This window comes from Bufo bufo, chromosome 4 (assembly GCF_905171765.1).
Source record: "Bufo bufo chromosome 4, aBufBuf1.1, whole genome shotgun sequence".
NCBI classification, from domain to species: domain Eukaryota; kingdom Metazoa; phylum Chordata; class Amphibia; order Anura; family Bufonidae; genus Bufo; species Bufo bufo.
In genome coordinates this window covers 219,270,735-219,287,886 of record NC_053392.1, presented here as the reverse complement: position 1 = coordinate 219,287,886, position 17,152 = coordinate 219,270,735, and the positions used below count along the sequence as shown (strand labels likewise).

Below are 17,152 nucleotides of genomic sequence, written 5' to 3'. Positions count from 1 at the left end.
GTCAGTATAGAAGTCCAGGCAGGAAGCTCTATATCTGGCAACCAGAGAAGTGTGAGAGGGGAATATAAGGAGGTTGGGAGTGCTGGACAAGAAACAGCTGAGGAGAAGGAGCTACGGATCCCTGAGTGAGCCAAAAAGGGTTGCAAGGCAAACCCAGAAAGCTACCATAAAGAAACAGCACTATGTTTCTACATAGAGCGCGCAGCCACCCGCTGCGACTTCCTGACCCCGGGTATAACGGAGTCAGGCGTGGCTCTTGACACCCTCGTATGTTTAGAAAGCTAAAACATATTACTGATTTGTTCATAGATGCAATAAATGATTACAAAGAAACCAGTAATATGTATTAGCTTTATAAGTATAGAAAACCACTCTACTCAATATCATAAGGGTATAGCCTATAGGTAGGTGGTCAGCCTTGCATGCAGATGTCCCAGGTTTTAATTCTAGTTTTTTTCTTCAGTCATTTTTTTTTCTTTCTCATTTAACCCATAATAAAAGGCTATAGCCTTACTATATTGAGAAAGGAGGTTTTCTGTACCTAGAAAGATAATACATATTACTAGTATTTTTAGAATAATATATTGTGCTTGTGAATAAACCAGAAATCGGTATTAGCTTTCTAAGTATAGAAAACCTTTATTCTCAATATAGTCAGACTATAGCCTTTTATTAAGCATTATATTAGGGTGAGAAAAAAATAAACGAAGAAAAAAACTAGAAGTCTCTCCTAGGATTTGAACTTGGAACATCTTTATGCAAGGCTGACCACTTACATACAGGCTATAGCCTTATCATATTTAGTACAGTGGTTTTCCACTCCAGTAATATGTATTAGTTTTGTAAGCATAGAACATCTCTATTCTCAACATCGTATGGCTATAGTAAGTAGAGTATATGATATGTACATGCTAGGTCACATCTCTGTAAATCAAGGGGAGGGTGGAGAGCACAGTGGTCTTAAAAAAGCTTGCTCCAAGGATTCATCCCTTCTTCCTGGTGCTCCAACGTGCTCATTTGCATATGAATAAAACACAGAAATCTCTTCAGCTTTTTAACATACAAAGTATCGTTTTAATCAGCATGGTCAATCCTACCAGGAAGTATGGCTGGATTAATAGGGTTGATTATACTGACAGAGGCTCTTTAAGTTATGACGAGGCCTTTGCCTGATCATAAAATACATGCCTCCTTCGGCAGTGCAGGCCCTATCCAGACCGACGTAGCACACTCTAGTCTCGATAAATCCAGGCCAAAGTGTCAAAACGTAGCGAAATATAAATATTCTCTTAGCCTAAATGTTAGCAAACAATTGCAACCTAAGGATGGACTCTATAAGGGCATGTATTAAAGGGGTTTCTGCTATTTTATATTGATGACCTATCCCCCCCACTGTGCAGTGTTCGCTGTGGCACCCTGTGAAATCTGTATACCAGTACAGCCATACAAAGAAATCATTGGGCCCCATAGCAAGATTCTGAATTGGGCCACCCTAACTCAGCCCACTACCCACACTGGCCAATCCCACCACCTGTCCTGGCTCCTCCCCTGCCACACCCCCTTTGTATTCCAACTGACCCAGAGTATGAAGGGCACAGGTCAGTTTTGCTGCAAAGGGAACACCGTAGGAACAAAACCTGTAAAACGGTAGAGGATTATTTTTTTTTTCAATTTCACCCCATTTGCAATTTTTTGCCTGCTTCCCACTACATTGTATGCCATATTAAAGTACAACTTGTACCGCAAAAAATAAGCCCTCATATGGATATGTGAACGGAAAAATTAAAAAGTTATGGCTCAGTGAAGATATAAAAGAAAAATGAAAATGCAAAAATGAAAAAACCTCCAGTATCTTAATGGTTAAAATGGTTATCCAATCCCTATTATACCCCCAAAAATGCAACAATTTTTCACCCTTATGGCCCCAGAATACGCCACATGCCCCCTCCCCTCACAGCAATGAGTTCCCCTCACGGCATCCGAGAGTGTTAAAAAACGGAAGTGTGGGATTCGTCTTCAGGCGCGCTTTCCCCCAGCGGAGATCAGGGAAATCACCCTGTTCTAAAACTAAGCCACAGCCTGTACTAGGCTTCCAGGCTCATTGTTAGTATATCCCAGTTTAGGCCACCAGGTGGCAGTACTAAACTGTGATATACAGTCGCAAGAAAAAGTTAGTGAACCCTTTGGAATGATATGGATTTCTGCACAAATTGGTCATAAAATGTGATCTGATCTTCATCTAAGTCACAACAATAGACAATCACAGTCTGCTTAAACTAATAACACACAAAGAATTAAATGTTACCATGTTTTTATTGAACACACCATGTAAACATTCACAGTGCAGGTGGAAAAAGTATGTGAACCCCTAGACTAATGACATCTCCAAGAGCTAATTGGAGTGAGGTGTCAGCCAACTGGAGTCCAATCAATGAGATGAGATTGGAGGTGTTGGTTACAGCTGCCCTGCCCTATAAAAAACACACACCAGTTCTGGGTTCGCTTTTCACAAGAAGCATTGCCTTATGTGAATGATGCCTCGCACAAAAGAGCTCTCAGAAGACCTACGATTAAGAATTGTTGACTTGCATAAAGCTGGAAAGGGTTATAAAAGTATCTCCTAAAGCCTTGCTGTTCATCAATCCACAGTAAGACAAATTGTCTATAAATGAAGAAAGTTCAGCACTGCTGCTACTCTCCCTAGGAGTGGCCGTCCTGTAAAGATGACTGTAAGAGCACAGCACAGACTGCTCAATGAGGTGAAGAAGAATCCTAGAGTGTCAGCTAAAGACTTACAAAAGTCTCTGGCATATGCTAACATCCCTGTTAGCGAATCTACGATACGTAAAACACAAAACAAGAATGGATTTCATGGGAGGATACCACAGAGGAAGCCACTGCTGTCCAAAAATAAAATGCTGCACGTTTGCAGTTTGCACAAGAGCACCTGGATGTTCCACAGCAGTACTGGCAAAATATTCTGTGGACAGATGAAACCAAAGTTGAGTTGCTTGGAAGAAACACACAACACTCTGTGTGGAGAAAAAGAGGCACAGCACACCAACATCAAAACCTCATCCCAACTGTGAAGTATGGTGGTGGGGGTATCATGGTTTGGGGCTGCTCTGCTGCATCAGGGCCTGGACGGATTGCTATCATCGAAGGAAAAATGAATTCCCAAGTTTAGCAAGACATTTTACAGGAGAACTAAAGGCCATCTGTCCACCAGCTGAAGCTCAACAGAAGATGGGTGTTGCAACAGGACAACGATCCAAAGCAAAGAAGTAAATCAACAACAGAATGGCTTAAACAGAAGAAAATACACCTTCTGGAGTGGTCCAGTCAGAGTCCTGACCTCAACCCAAATGAGATGCTGTGGCATGACCTCAATAAAGCGATTCACACCAGACATCCCAAGAATATTGCTGAACTGAAACAGTTCTGTTAAGAGGAATGGTCAAGAATTACTCCTGACCGTTGTGCACGTCTGATCTGCAACTACGGGAAACGTTTGGTTGAAGTTATTGCTGCCAAAGGAGGTTCAACCAGTTTTTAAATCCAAGGGTTCACATACTTTTTCCACCTGCACTGTGAATGTTTACATGGTGTGTTCAATAAAAACATGGTAACATTTAATTCTTTGTGTGTTATTAGTTTAAGCAGACTGTGATTGTCTATTGTGACTTAGATGAAGATCAGATCACATTTTATGACTAATTTGTGCAGAAATCATTCCAAAGGGTTCACATACTTGTTCTTGCAACTGTAGTGATTCCTATACAGACTAATGGAGCAATTTACATCTGATGATTGTAAGTTGTGGTCCACTTGGGGGACCTAACAAAAAGTAAAAAAAATTAACATAGTAACGTAGTATATAAGGCCGAAAAAAGACATTTGTCCATCCAGTTCGGCCTGTTATCCTGAAAGTTTATCCAGAGGAAGGCAAAAAAAACCAACTGTGAGGTTGAAGCCAATTTTCCACACTTAAGGGAGGAAAAAAATCCTTCCCGACTCCATTCAGGCAATCAGATAACTCCCTAGATCAATGACGTATCTCTAGTAGCTATAGCCTGTATTATTACATTCCAGAAATACATCCAGGCCCCTCTTGAACTCTTTTAGTGAACTCACCATCATCACCACCTCCTCAGGCAGAGAGTTCCATAGTCCCACTGCTCTTACCGTAAAGAATCATCTTCTATGTTTGTGTACAAACCTTCTTTCCTCCAGACGCAGAGGATGTCCCCTCGTCACAGTCACAGTCCTGGGGATAAATAGATGGGAGAGATCTCTGTACTGACCCCTGATATATTTATACATAGTAATTAAATCTCCCCTCAGTCGTCTTTTTTCTAAAGTGAATAACCCTAATTTTGATAATCTTTCAGGGTACTGTAATTCCCTCATTCTAGTTATTACTTTAGTTGCCCTCCTCTGGACCCTCTCCAGCTCTGCTATGTCTGCCTTGTTCACAGGAGACCAGAACTGTACACAGTACTCCATGTGTGGTCTGACTAGTGATTTGTAAAGTGGTAGGACTATGTTCTCATCATGGGCATCTATGCCCCTTTTGATGCAACCCATTATCTTATTGGCCTTGGCAGCAGCTGCCTGACACTGGTTTTTACAGCTTAGTTTGCTGTTCACTAAAATTCCTAGGTCCTTTTCCATGTCAGTGTTACCCAGTGTTTTACCATTTAGTATGTACGGGTGACTTGCATTATTCCTTCCCATGTGCATAACCTTACATTTGTCAGTGTTAAACCTCATCTGCCACTTATCTGCCCAAGCCTGCAATCTATCCAGATCCCTCTGTAGTAGTATACTGTCCTCTTCAGTGTTAATTACTTTACAGTTTAGTGTCATCTGCAAAAATTGATATTTTACTATGCAAGCCTTCTACAAGATCATTAATAAATATATTGAAGAGAATAGGGCCCAGTACTGACCCCTGAGGTACTCCACTAGTGACAGTGACCCAATCTGAGTGTGTACCATTAATAACCACCCTCTGTTTTCTATTACTGAGCCAGTTACTTACCCACATACAGACATTTTCTCCCAGTCCGAGCATTCTCATTTTATATACTAACCTTTTATGTGGTACAGTGTCAAATGCTTTGGAGAAGTCCAGATATATGACATCCATTGATTCGCTGCTGTCAAGTCTAGAACTTACCTCCTCATGGAAACTGATTAAATTAGTTTGACATGACCGATCCCTCATGAAGCCATGCTGATATGGCGTTATTTGCTTATTTTCATTGAGGTGCTCCAAGATAGCATCTCTTAGAAAACCTTCAAACAGTTTACCTACAACAGATATTAAACTTACCGGCCTATAGTTTCCGGGCTCTGTTTTTGGACCCTTTTTGAATATTGGCACCACATTTGCTATGCGCCAATCCTGTGGAACACTCCGTGTCAATATAGAGTCCTTAAATATCAGAAATAAGGGTAGTAGCTTTTATTTCTCCTCATCGCTCTCTGCAACTCTCCCTCATCACTCTGTAAAGGGCCGACACCTTTCAGATTTATACTTTTTACCATTTATATAATTGAAGAACATTTTAGGGTTAGCTCTATTTGGCAATTAATCTCTCGGTCTCTAGTTTGTCCGCCTTTGTTTTTCACATATTTTATTTTTTTAAGTGCTTCCTCACTACCCTCCTGTTTTAGTGATTTAAATGCTTTCTTTTTGTCATTTATTGCTTTCTTTACATTTCTATTTATCCACATTGGTTTCTTCTTGTTCCTTAACCTTTTATTCCCATACGGTATGTACCTCTCACAATGAGATTTTAGGATGCTTTTAAAACTATCCCATTTTGTGGCTGTATTTTTATTTTTGAGGACTTTTCCCCAGTTAGTTAGGCCTATGGCCTCTCTTAGTTGGCTAAATTTAGCTTTTTTTTTATTTATTTATTTATATTTTTATAGATTTTTCTAAATTTAGCTTTTTTTGAAGTTTGGTATTTTTGTTCCTCCCTGAAGAAACACTCTTTTGAATGATAATTGAAAGGGTTATTACTTTATGGTCACTATTTCCCAGGTGTCCCCCACCCTGCGCATCTGTTGTTCTGTCAGGTCTATTGGTTAATACTAAGTCCAGTATGGCCGTCCCTCTAGTCGGGTCCTGAACCAGTTGGGAGAGGTAATTGTCTTTGGTTATTCCCAAGAACCTGTTTCCTTTATGAGATATACAAGTTTCAGTTTCCCAGTCTATATCTGGGTAGTTGAAGTCCCCCATAATAACCACCTCATTATGATTTGCCGCCTTGTCCATCTCGTTTAGTAGTAGATTTTCTGTGGACTCTGGTATATTAGGTGGTTTATAGTAAACTCCTATTAGTAATTTATTATTGTTTTTGCATCCATGTATTTCTACCCACAGTGACTCCACATGTTCATGTCCCTCACTTATATCTTCCCGGACTGTGGGCTTTAGACAGGACTTTACATAAAGGCAGACCTCTCCCCCTCTTCGGTTTTGGCGATCCTTTCTAAACAGACTGTAACCCTGTACTGACCAGTCATAGCGATCATCCAGCCATGTCTCAGTTATTCCCACTATGTCATAGTTCTCCTCACACATCACTAATTCCAGTTCCCCAGTTTTATTAGTCAGGCTTCTGGCATTAGTATACATACATTTGAGAGGTTTATGTATATTTTTTACCCTACACTTTTCCTTCTGAACTGTTCTAGTCCCTCCTTCCATTCCTCCCCCAGTCCCACTACCTTGCCCCCGGTCTCCATCTGCACTATCTTCCCCTCCTATAACGTAGTTACCCTCCCCCCCAGTCCCTAGTTTAAACACTCCTCCAACCTTCTAGCCATCTTCTCCCCCCAACACAGCTGCCCCTTCCCCATTGAGGTGCAGCCCATCCCTACGATAAAGAAATAGCATTATGGGCATTGCCGCATGCGAAAACGCCCATACTATTAAAATATTTTAAGAAGTTAGCCCATATGGTGAATGGTGTAACAGAAAATATTTTTAAAAAAGGTTGATTTGCGTTTTTTTCATAACTTTATCTCCCAAGAAAATTGAATAAAAAGTGATCAAGTCATACACACCCCAAAATGGTATTGTCAAAAATGACAGATCGTCCCATAAAAAATTAGCCCCCATACATCTCCGTAGCCATAACTATAAAAAAAGTTATGAGGGTCAGAATATCGCAATGAAAAGGAAAAAATTATTTTTTATGAGGTGAGTCCTGTGTATTTAAAGGGAACCTGTCCCCGGGATTTTGTGTATAGAACTGAGGTCATGGGCTGCTAGATGGCCGCTAGCACATCCGCAATACCCAGTCCCCATAGCTCTGTGTGCTTTTATTGTGTCGAAAAACCGATTTGATACATATGCAAATTAACCTGAGATGTGGCCTGTACGTGAGATGAGTCAGGGACAGGACTCATCTCAGGTTAATTTGCATATGTATGAAATCGGTTATTTTACACAATAAAAGCACACAGAGCTATGGGGGGACTGGGTATTGCGGATGTGCTAGCGGCCATCTAGCAGCCCATGTCCTCAGCTCTATGCACAAAATCCTGGTGACAGATTCCCTTTAAGTTTTATTTAGACTCTATTTTCAAAATGTTTCTGTGGGGATTTGAGCTCACAACAATCTACATTAAAGGCAAGAACCTTAACCACTGGGCTATAGAACTTAATGCTAAGTCATTGCTGAAAAACCCCATAGAAGTTTCTCTGGTATTAGAAACCTCATAGAAGTTTCTCTTCTATGAAACAAGAGAAACTTCTATGAGGTTTTTCAGTAATGACTTAGCCCTGAGCTCTATAGCCCAGTGGTTAAGGTTCTTATCTTTAATGTAGATGGTTGTGAGTTTGAATCCTCACAGAAACATTTAAAAAATAGAGTCTAATTTAGACTCATAGTGACCATGCTTGGGAATACCCCTTTCAGGTTCATAACACTCCATATATGAACACATCCATATATAGAGTCAATGCAGGGACTCCTAAGCTGGGAAATTCCCCACTCAGGGGCCCTGACTGAGCATAGGGGAAGTAAGCAGGGCCCAGAACATAAGAAAAGAGGGTGGGGCCTTCCTTGTGCTCTGGGCCCCCCTGTGCCATAGGCCCCATAGCAGCTGCGTGGTCTGCCTATATTGGCAGTACAGCGCTGACAAGTCAGCTCTGTATGAGGATTTAAAGACATGATAGAAACCAGGACTTTGGGTCCCTATCCTGCTGTACAGTCTTCTCCAGCCCGCGCTGCACTCTCACCTGACTGCGTGCAGTGTAGGTCATAGTGCGCGCATTACGTCCTGACGCTGTACGCAGCACCGGCCCCAGAAAGTAAAACCTGGTAGGGTGAGTACCGGAAGCGTTCGCAAAGCTTCACTCCGTACTGCCTGCACCTAATGTATGCTAGTGAGCGCTTCCATAATGGAAGGTCTCCCTAGTATTTGCTTTATAAGACGCCCAGCCATTTTTCGGCCACGCACTGCCAAAAAAGCGAAAAATACAGTATGTTTTACCAGCAAAAAGAATCAAAGCCCAAAGAATCACCACAGCACTTACACCACCATCAATGTAATCGTACTTGACATGTAGTTCAGTAGGAGAAGACTTATTTTAACATTGGAGTAGACTTATTTTGCCATTCCACAAATGATAATGGTTATTTTTATGTATGAAACACCAATTTTCAACCATGACAATGATACTTGTACATTTATAGTGGGTGATTATCATTACATGAATTCAATAATTTGTAAATCTTTTCATGTAAACACACTGTAACACCTGACTTTTTTTTTTTCCAGGAATCCTTTCCATGCACTGCCCTGGTGTCCTTGACTTCAGATGGAAATGTTTATTATTATTTTGTGAAGTGCAACAAATCAGACACTGGTAACAGTCAATGCAGGAGAAGCAATGCTCAGTCTAATGCCGCCTTAAAGGGGGTTTCCAGAAATAACTAACTATTAAGTGATGCCCATAGCCTGCTGCAACTATTGAAAAATTCATACTCACGGCATACTAACTTTATTTCTGGCTGAGCATAGTCATCTGCTCCGTTGCATCAGGGGTGATGTGTCATCTGTGGACATATCACAGCTGAAGCTAGTCATTGGCTAGACCACGGTGCAGAGAGCAGGTAAGAAAATCTTTTAGCAGATGCAGGCTGCGGGCATCACTTTAACCCCTTCCTGACAGCTGCTGTAAATGTATGGCGGACTTTAAAAATGTCAGACACCTTACCGCAAACATTTAGTCTTTCCCCGAGAGCGCTTCTTTCAGCAATCGGGGAGCCTGTTGCGGTCAGTAGGTGTGGTCCCACTGTGCCAACTAAGGGTACTTTCACACTAGCGTTAAAGCTTTCCGGTATTGACTTCCGTCACAGGGGCTCAATACCGGAAAAAAACACTTCCGTTTTATCCTAATGCATTCTGAATGGAAAGCATTCCATTCAGTATGCATCAGGATGTCTTCAGTTCAGTCCCTATTATGGTATTTGGCCAGGGAAAATACCGCAGCATGCTACTGTATTTTCTCCGCCCAAAATTCCGGAACACTTCCCGGAATGCCGGATCCGGCATTAATTTCCATTTAAATGTATTAATGCCGAATCTGGTACCAAGTGTTCCGGAAAAAATGGATCCGGTTTCCTGGTCTGCGCATGCAAAATAAATACCGGCCTCGTTTTTATGGATGACAACGGAGAGACGGATCCGGTATTCCAACGCATCCGGATCTGGAAACAAATGCTATCTGTTTGCATACGGATTTCCGGATCCAGCAGGCAGTTCCGGCAACGGAACTGCCTGCCAGAATCCTCTAATGCAGGCATGCTCAACCTTTGGCCCTCCAGCTGTTGTAAAACTACAACTCCCACAATGCCCTGCTGTTGGATGATAGCTGTAGGCTGTCTGGGTATGCTGGGAGTTGTAGTTTTGCAACAGCTGGAGTGCCACAGGTTGAGCATCCCTGCTCTAACGCAAGTGTGAAAGTACCCCAACCAGTTTTGGCTTTGGGCTAAACCTAAGGACGTTGTCCTGGTGGTTCTCTGGTATTAACCCTTTAACCCCTGTACAGGGATCTGGACTTCGGCACAAGGAACCAACCAGGCTGCTACATTCTGGAGTAGTTGGCTGCTGAGCCACGGAAGCCAGAGACACCGATGCAAAGCATCAAGGTGTCTCAGCATAGTCTGAACACAGTTGAATAGTCAGGGCAGGCTGAGTACTTGCGTATTCCAAATAGAAAGTTCCAAGATCAGGGTAGGCTGAGTACGAGCGTAATCCAGGTCGTAATTCCAACAGCAGGCAGCAAGGAGCAACATTGGAAGGCAAACCAGGTTTGGCACACAGGAATTCAGACGAGATTACCTTCACTGGTTACTAACAAGTTGAAAACCTCAAAGCTCAGGCAAGAAGGTGGATCCACAGCCCAGCTAAATAGGGAAGCTGAGTAGCAACTAAACAAGCACCTGGACAGGGGCAGGGGGAAAGGATTAGCTCTCATAGTGCTGGAAGAAGATCACTGAGCACTATTCCCAGTACACACCGGGAGAATGGACCGATGCCTGCACTTGCCCAGGACAGCAGGACAGTGTTGGACATGAGTCGCCATTCTAATAGTACCCCCCCTTATGACCCCTCTTCTTTATGCCAGTTATTTTCAGGAACCTCTCTAGCAGAAAAGGTGCATCAATATTTTCCGGGGGCTCTTAATATCTCTCCGCTGGACCAAAACCTTTCTAATCCACCAAAAAGTAAGTTTTTTTGTCAGATTTTCTTCATATCGAGATAGTCCTTGACCTTATAAATATGTTCAGAATTAACTTGAGCAGCAGCAGCAGACTTGGAACCTTTGGAGTATTTGTTGAAGACCAGGAGCTTGAGAAGTGAGATGTGAAAGGAGTTGGGTATTCCCAAAGAGGTAAGGAGCCACAACTTGTAGCCTACAGGGTTCAATTTTTTTATAACTTCGAAGGGTCCACAATATCAAGGAGCTACGGTAGTATATAGGAAGGCACCGTTAACTTGATGTACTTAGAAGGAAGCCATATTCTGTCACCTGGAGCAAACTCTGGAGGAGATCTGCGCTTGCGATTGGCAAACTTCTTCATCTGGACTGTGGCTCTCTCCAGTGCGGTCTTGGTCTTCTGCCAGACTTTGGAAAAATTCTCCATAGAAAAAACTGCTGCTGGAATGTCATACATGGATGAGATGGGAAGAGGAATCGTGAGTTGATGACCATAAACAATGAAGAATGAGGATTTATCTGTGGACTCATTGGTATGATCATTATGAGAAAACTCTGCCCAGGAAAGCAGATCAGCCCTGTCATCAAGATATTTGCTGGTAAAATGACAGAGATAATTAGTTAATATCTGATTGGTCTGTTCAACCTGCCCATTCAACTGTGGATGGTATGTTGAAAAAACAGTCCAGAGGGAAATCCATGAGTTTGCAAATGGCGCTCCAGAATTTAGAAGTAAACTGGACCCCTCTATCAGACACTATATGCCGTGGAAATCTATGGAGCCGGAAGATCTGATCAATAAACTTCTTAGCTAGCTGACTGGGTGAAGGTAATCTGGACATAGGGACAAAATGAGCCATTTTAGAAAACTGGTCAACTACTACCCGGATGACTGTACATCTGCTGGATCAGGGCAAATCCGTGATAAAGTCCATAGCTATGTGCTGCCACGGAGCCTCAGGAATGGGTAAAGGACAAAGAAGACCAGAAGTATTTTGTTTCAGGCTCTTGTTATAAGCTCAGGGGGCGCAAGCAGAAACAAAATTCTGGATATCCTCAATCACAGAAGGCCACCAATAATAACGAGATTAAATTTGCAGTTTTACGTTGACCAGGATGCCCAGCTGCCTTGGAACCATGTCCCCAAGACAAAACCAGTCTTGTTTTAGACTCAGGTACATATGACTTTCCAGGGGGAACGCTCTCCAGTCAAACAGGAGCCACAGTTAAAATTTAAGCAGGGTCAGTGATGTACTGCAGCTCTTGCTCTTGATCAGTGGGATTAAAGGATCTTAACAGAGCCAACAATTCTCAGTCTCGTATAGAGTACTTCCTCTCAGAAGTAGAGAACTTGGGAGAGGAGCCACACATCACCATCTTTCCAGAAACACTTTTCTGTGTAAGAACTACCCCTGCCCGATGGAGGATTCATCTACTTCCAGGATGAACTGCTTGGAGATATTGGGCCAGTGAAGAATGGGTGCTAAAGAAAAGGCTTGTTTCAAGGCTTGAAAGGCTTTACAGCTTCTGGAGTCCACCGCTTGGCATGAGCCTCTTTACGGATGAGGGTAGATATAGATGCGGTTAAGGTGGAGAAGTGAGGGATGACCTGCCTGTAATAGTTTGTGAAACCCAGGAATCACTGTATTGCACATAAACCAGATGGACAAGGCCAGTTTAGTACAGCATATACTTTGTCGGGATCCATTTGAACACCCTGTACAGAGACTATACATCCTAGAAATGGAAGGGAGCTTCTTTCAAAAACTCATTTTTTGAATTTGGCATATAGTCAGTTCTAAAGCACTGTACAGACATGTCTGCGATGTAAACTGATATCTGGAGAGAAAATCAGGATATCATCAAGATAAACACCACCAGCGCCACAGCACCGCACCAGCAGATGGCGGGACCCAGCAGCCACCTGCTGCCTGGCACTGGGCCCCACCTACCCACCAGCACAGCACCACAGCAACAATGGCCACCACACAGCATCGCACCATGTGAAAAAATGCCACCACGCAGTACTGAACCATCTGAACAGTTGTCTAACACAACATGTCCTAAGCTATCAGGAACTCCAACTGAGAGCTGGCAGGTCCATTCTCCCTCATATACTCCTGCTGATTAAAATCACCTGTGCCAAATGGGATGAGTGCTGATACCAGGAATAAAGAAGAAAGATTCTATATACATATATCAAATGGAGAAAAACAGAACTGGATCGCATATCCACAAGCTATGCTATGATCTCAGCTGGCGCAATGCTGGTAGGTAAGTGGGGCCCAGTGCCGAGGTGGCATTGCCAGGCAGCAGGGGTGCTGTTTGCCTGCTGGGTCCCGCCTCCTGCTGGTGTGGTGCTGTGGTGCCAGTGGTCACCGCGCAGTGCCGCGCCGGGCTTGGAGGTCGCCGCGCAGTGCTGCGCCAAGTTTAGAGTAGGTCCCACTCAAAGAGGCAACCTTGATGCAGTGAGTGGGCTTATGCCTTTTGATCAAAATGTACACTAATGCCTCTTGTATAAGCATGCAGTATTGGGGGCAGTACACTGAATATTGCACTGAGAAGCGAGGTTAATTAGATCAAATCATAGCTTGTGGATGTGCGATCCAGTTCTGTTTTTCTCCATTTGACACTCCAAAATGATATCAATAAGAACTACAGATAAGCCAGAAAAATTTAGCTCTCACATACTGTAGATCAGTAGACGTAAATATAAAAAAATTATAGTGGTCAGAATATGGTGATGAAAAGAAAAAATAAATATGTTAAAGGGTATCATTAGAAATTGCAACTTTTCCAGCAAAAAATAAGCCCTCGGCTACGGTATGTGAACAGAAAAATAAAATCTGGGAAGGCAGCATGTCAAAAATGTAAATGCAAAAAATCCTCTGAGGCGAAAAAGGGTTAAAGTTAGCTATTTCTGGAAAACTTATTTTCCTTTTAAGGCTGAAAATACACATGGGTATTTAGTGTCATTTTTAACACTTTTGCAGTTTTAGTGATGTTCTCTGCATTTTTGTTGCATTTTTTAGTAGATACGCTAACTCCAGATGTTAACTGAAAGTCTATGGGAAATATGAAATGCAGGACACACAAATGCAGCATGTCGTAGCTTTTGCCATTTTTTTTATGTTGTAGCCTTGCACTAAAATTAAAAAAAAAAAATTTTTCCCCCCATCAGTCTACATTCAATTCCCCTTTATGAAAAAGTGAAAACACCATTTTAGAAATGCCTGCAAATCCATTAAATAAAAAAATAAATTTCACATGGACATAAGTATTCAGACCCTTTATTATGACACTTGATATATAGATCTGCGGCCTCCCATTTCTCTTGATCATCTTTGAAATGTTTCTGCACATCGGTTGACAAACTTCCAGAAGGTCAACCATCACTGTCATCCAATCTGGGCTCTAAGGCAGAGTGGCCAGCAGGAAGAAGCCTCTCTGCATTAAAATATACATGAAAACACCTAAATAATTGTCAGACTGTGAGAAACAAGAGTCTCTGATGAAACCAACATTGTACTTTTTGGCCTCAATTTTATGGGCTCATGCACACAACTGTTGCCTGACCGTGTGTATTCCACATTTTGCGGAACGGAACGGCCGGCCCGTAATGCGGACAATAATATGACATGTTCTATTTTTTGGCGGAATAGTCTTGCGGACATACGGACATGGAATGCACATTTCATTTCCGTTTTTTTGCAGCCCCATTGAAGTTACTGGTTCCATATACAGGCTGCAAAAAAAGGTACGGACAGGGGGGAAAAAATTATCTTCGTGTGCTTTAGCCTAAGTGTCATGTTTGTTGGGTAAAACCAGGCACTGCCCAATACCATCCATACAGTGAAGCATATTAGTGGCAGCATCATGCTGTGGGGGTGTTTTTCAGCACATGGGACAGGGCGACCAGTTAGGGTTGAGGGAAAGCTAAATGGAGCAAAGTACAGAGGTGTTTTCAATCACAACCTAATCCAGAGTGCTCTGGACCTCAGACTTAGGGCTCATGCACACGAACGTATTTTTATTTCCGTGTCCACAAAAAAACAGAAGTTACTCCGTGTGTATTCCGTTTCCGTATGTCCATATTTCCGTTCTGCAAAAAATAGAACATGTCCTAATATTGTCCGCATTACGAACAACGATAGGACTGTTCCATTAGGGGCCAGCTGTTCCGTTCTGCAAAATACGGAATGCACACGGATGTCATCCATATTTTTTTGAAGACCGGTTTTTTGCGGACCGCAAAATACATATGATCGTGTGCATAAGGCCTTAAGGTTTCCAACAAGACAATGAACCTAAGCACACAGCCAAGACACCACAGGAATGGCTTAGGAACTCTGTGAATGTCCTTGAGTGGCGCAGCCAGAGCTCTGACTTGAGCCCAATCTAACATCTCTGAAGACACCTGAAATTGACGGTCCCATCAAACCTGACAGCTTTAGAGAATCTGGAAAGAAGAATGGCAGGCAATCACTAAATCCAGGAGTAGCATCATATCCAAAAAGACTGGAGGATGTAATTGCTGACAGAGGTGCTTCAATTAAGTACGGAATAAGGCCTCTTGCACACGGCCGTTGGCCGGCCGTTCCATGCATTGGGGACCACAATTTGCGGTCCCCAATGCACAGGCACCACCCATTTGGCTGCTGCGACGGATCCAGACTCATTCAACTTGAAGTTCTATTTTTTTGCAGTGCAGAGGCACAGAGAGAAACTCCACGGAAGCACTGTAGTGGTTCCGTGCCTCCGTTCCGCAACGCACCTCCGGATTGCAGACCCATTCATGTGAATGGATCCACATCCGTTATGCGGTGAGCACACGGCCGGTGCCCGCACATTGCAGACCCGCTGTTTGAGGGCCGCAATACGGGCCACGGCCGGTAACGGCCGTATGCATGAGGCCTAAAGGGTATGAATACTTATGTCAATGTAAGATTTTAGTTTTTCCTTTTCAATAAATTAGCAAAGATTTCTAAAATTCTGCTTTCACTTTGTCATTACGGGGTACTGAGTGCAGAAGGATGGAGTAAAATTTTACCTTTTTTTTTTTTTATCTCAGCACAAGGCCACAACATAACAAAATGTGAAAGAGTCTGAAGACTTTCTGAATGCACTGTAATTGTACTCATGTTGGTGATCAGCCCAGAAAGATGGCAAAAATACTTTCATGTTTGTTGCTGATATTAACAGTTGCATTTATAGGTCCAATTTTTTTCTTTAGCATTTTGGAATTATTTTTTATTTTTTTTTGCATTCCCACTAAATTCAGTCTAGAGATTGGAATATGAATATTGTTATATCTAGTTTAAATAATATCTCAAACCCAGAAAGAGTCAATCACCGCAAAGTGTCTTTTCAATACTATTATTTATTATTAAAGCGCCATTCATTCCATGGCGCTGTACATATGATAAGCGGTGCACATACATAATACAGACAATTGCACTAAGCATGAACAAGACGAGTTACAGACTGGTACAGAAGGAAAGAGGGCCCTGCCCGTGAGGGCTTACAATTTTCATAGCATCAAAATCCCCCATGTCATAGAAAACAAGACGCAAGTAAATTGACTACAGAGGTGTTTTGCCTGATGTTTTGAGTGGACTATTATATGTTAATTATATGTGACTTTTTTTTATCCCCAGGGGTCTGTTTGAATTGCCCAGTGGTGGTAGAGCCTGAGGATCCTGAATTACTGACATTATTAGCCCAAGTCATGGATGAATACAACTTCAACAGCGATCACAAGGAACTTTATAAGGTCAGCTTTGTTGAACCAGCTACTAAAAAGGTAAGTGTTGATATACTGAATTTCATCTCTCATTTTGACAATCCTTTTCACCACATAGGGGTTTCCCTTGTTTTGGACTTCCATCCATGAGCCAGAGTGGAGCGTCAATAAGGCTAGATCTACATGTGTGCAACACCATTCTTGCCATCAATAAAACTTTTAGAATTTCCATAGTGTGAAATGATCCTTCACTGTCCGTACATAAGCATTGTACTGAGAAAATAACTTAGGTTACTTTCACATTAGCGTTAGCAGGGGAACAGCCTGCCGGATCCGTACTAACACTAGCCATGTGAGCTATGATTATTGAATTTTTTAACCCCATCATGTATTCATTCAATAATCATAGCTCACTTGGAGTTTTCAGGACATTAACACCCCCCTGTCTGCTAGTGTATATATCACATTATATCTGCTACAGTTTCTTTTACACTCCATAGTGCCTCTCTTTTACCCTATTGAAGTTATTAACTTCATAGTTTCCATGCCTTTACATTATGGATTAGAATCAATTGGCTTTTTATATCACGAGCACATGGTACATTAGGGGGTTGTAGTTGATCTTCATGCACACTCATCCGCATCAAAGAGCTATATCT

General features: G+C 42.3%; 1 protein-coding gene across 3 annotated transcripts in view; it reads left to right on the top strand.

Annotated features, from left to right (window-relative positions):
- Positions 1-17,152, top strand: part of LOC120997925 (T-kininogen 1-like) — a 95,535-nt gene that overhangs the window by 41,254 nt on the left and 37,129 nt on the right. For all 3 annotated transcript variants that reach the window (XM_040428293.1, XM_040428292.1, XM_040428291.1), the window contains 2 exons: positions 8,806-8,893; positions 16,408-16,553. In XM_040428293.1, the coding sequence (XP_040284227.1) occupies positions 8,806-8,893; positions 16,408-16,553 (234 nt within the window). The remainder of the gene's footprint in view (positions 1-8,805; positions 8,894-16,407; positions 16,554-17,152) is intronic.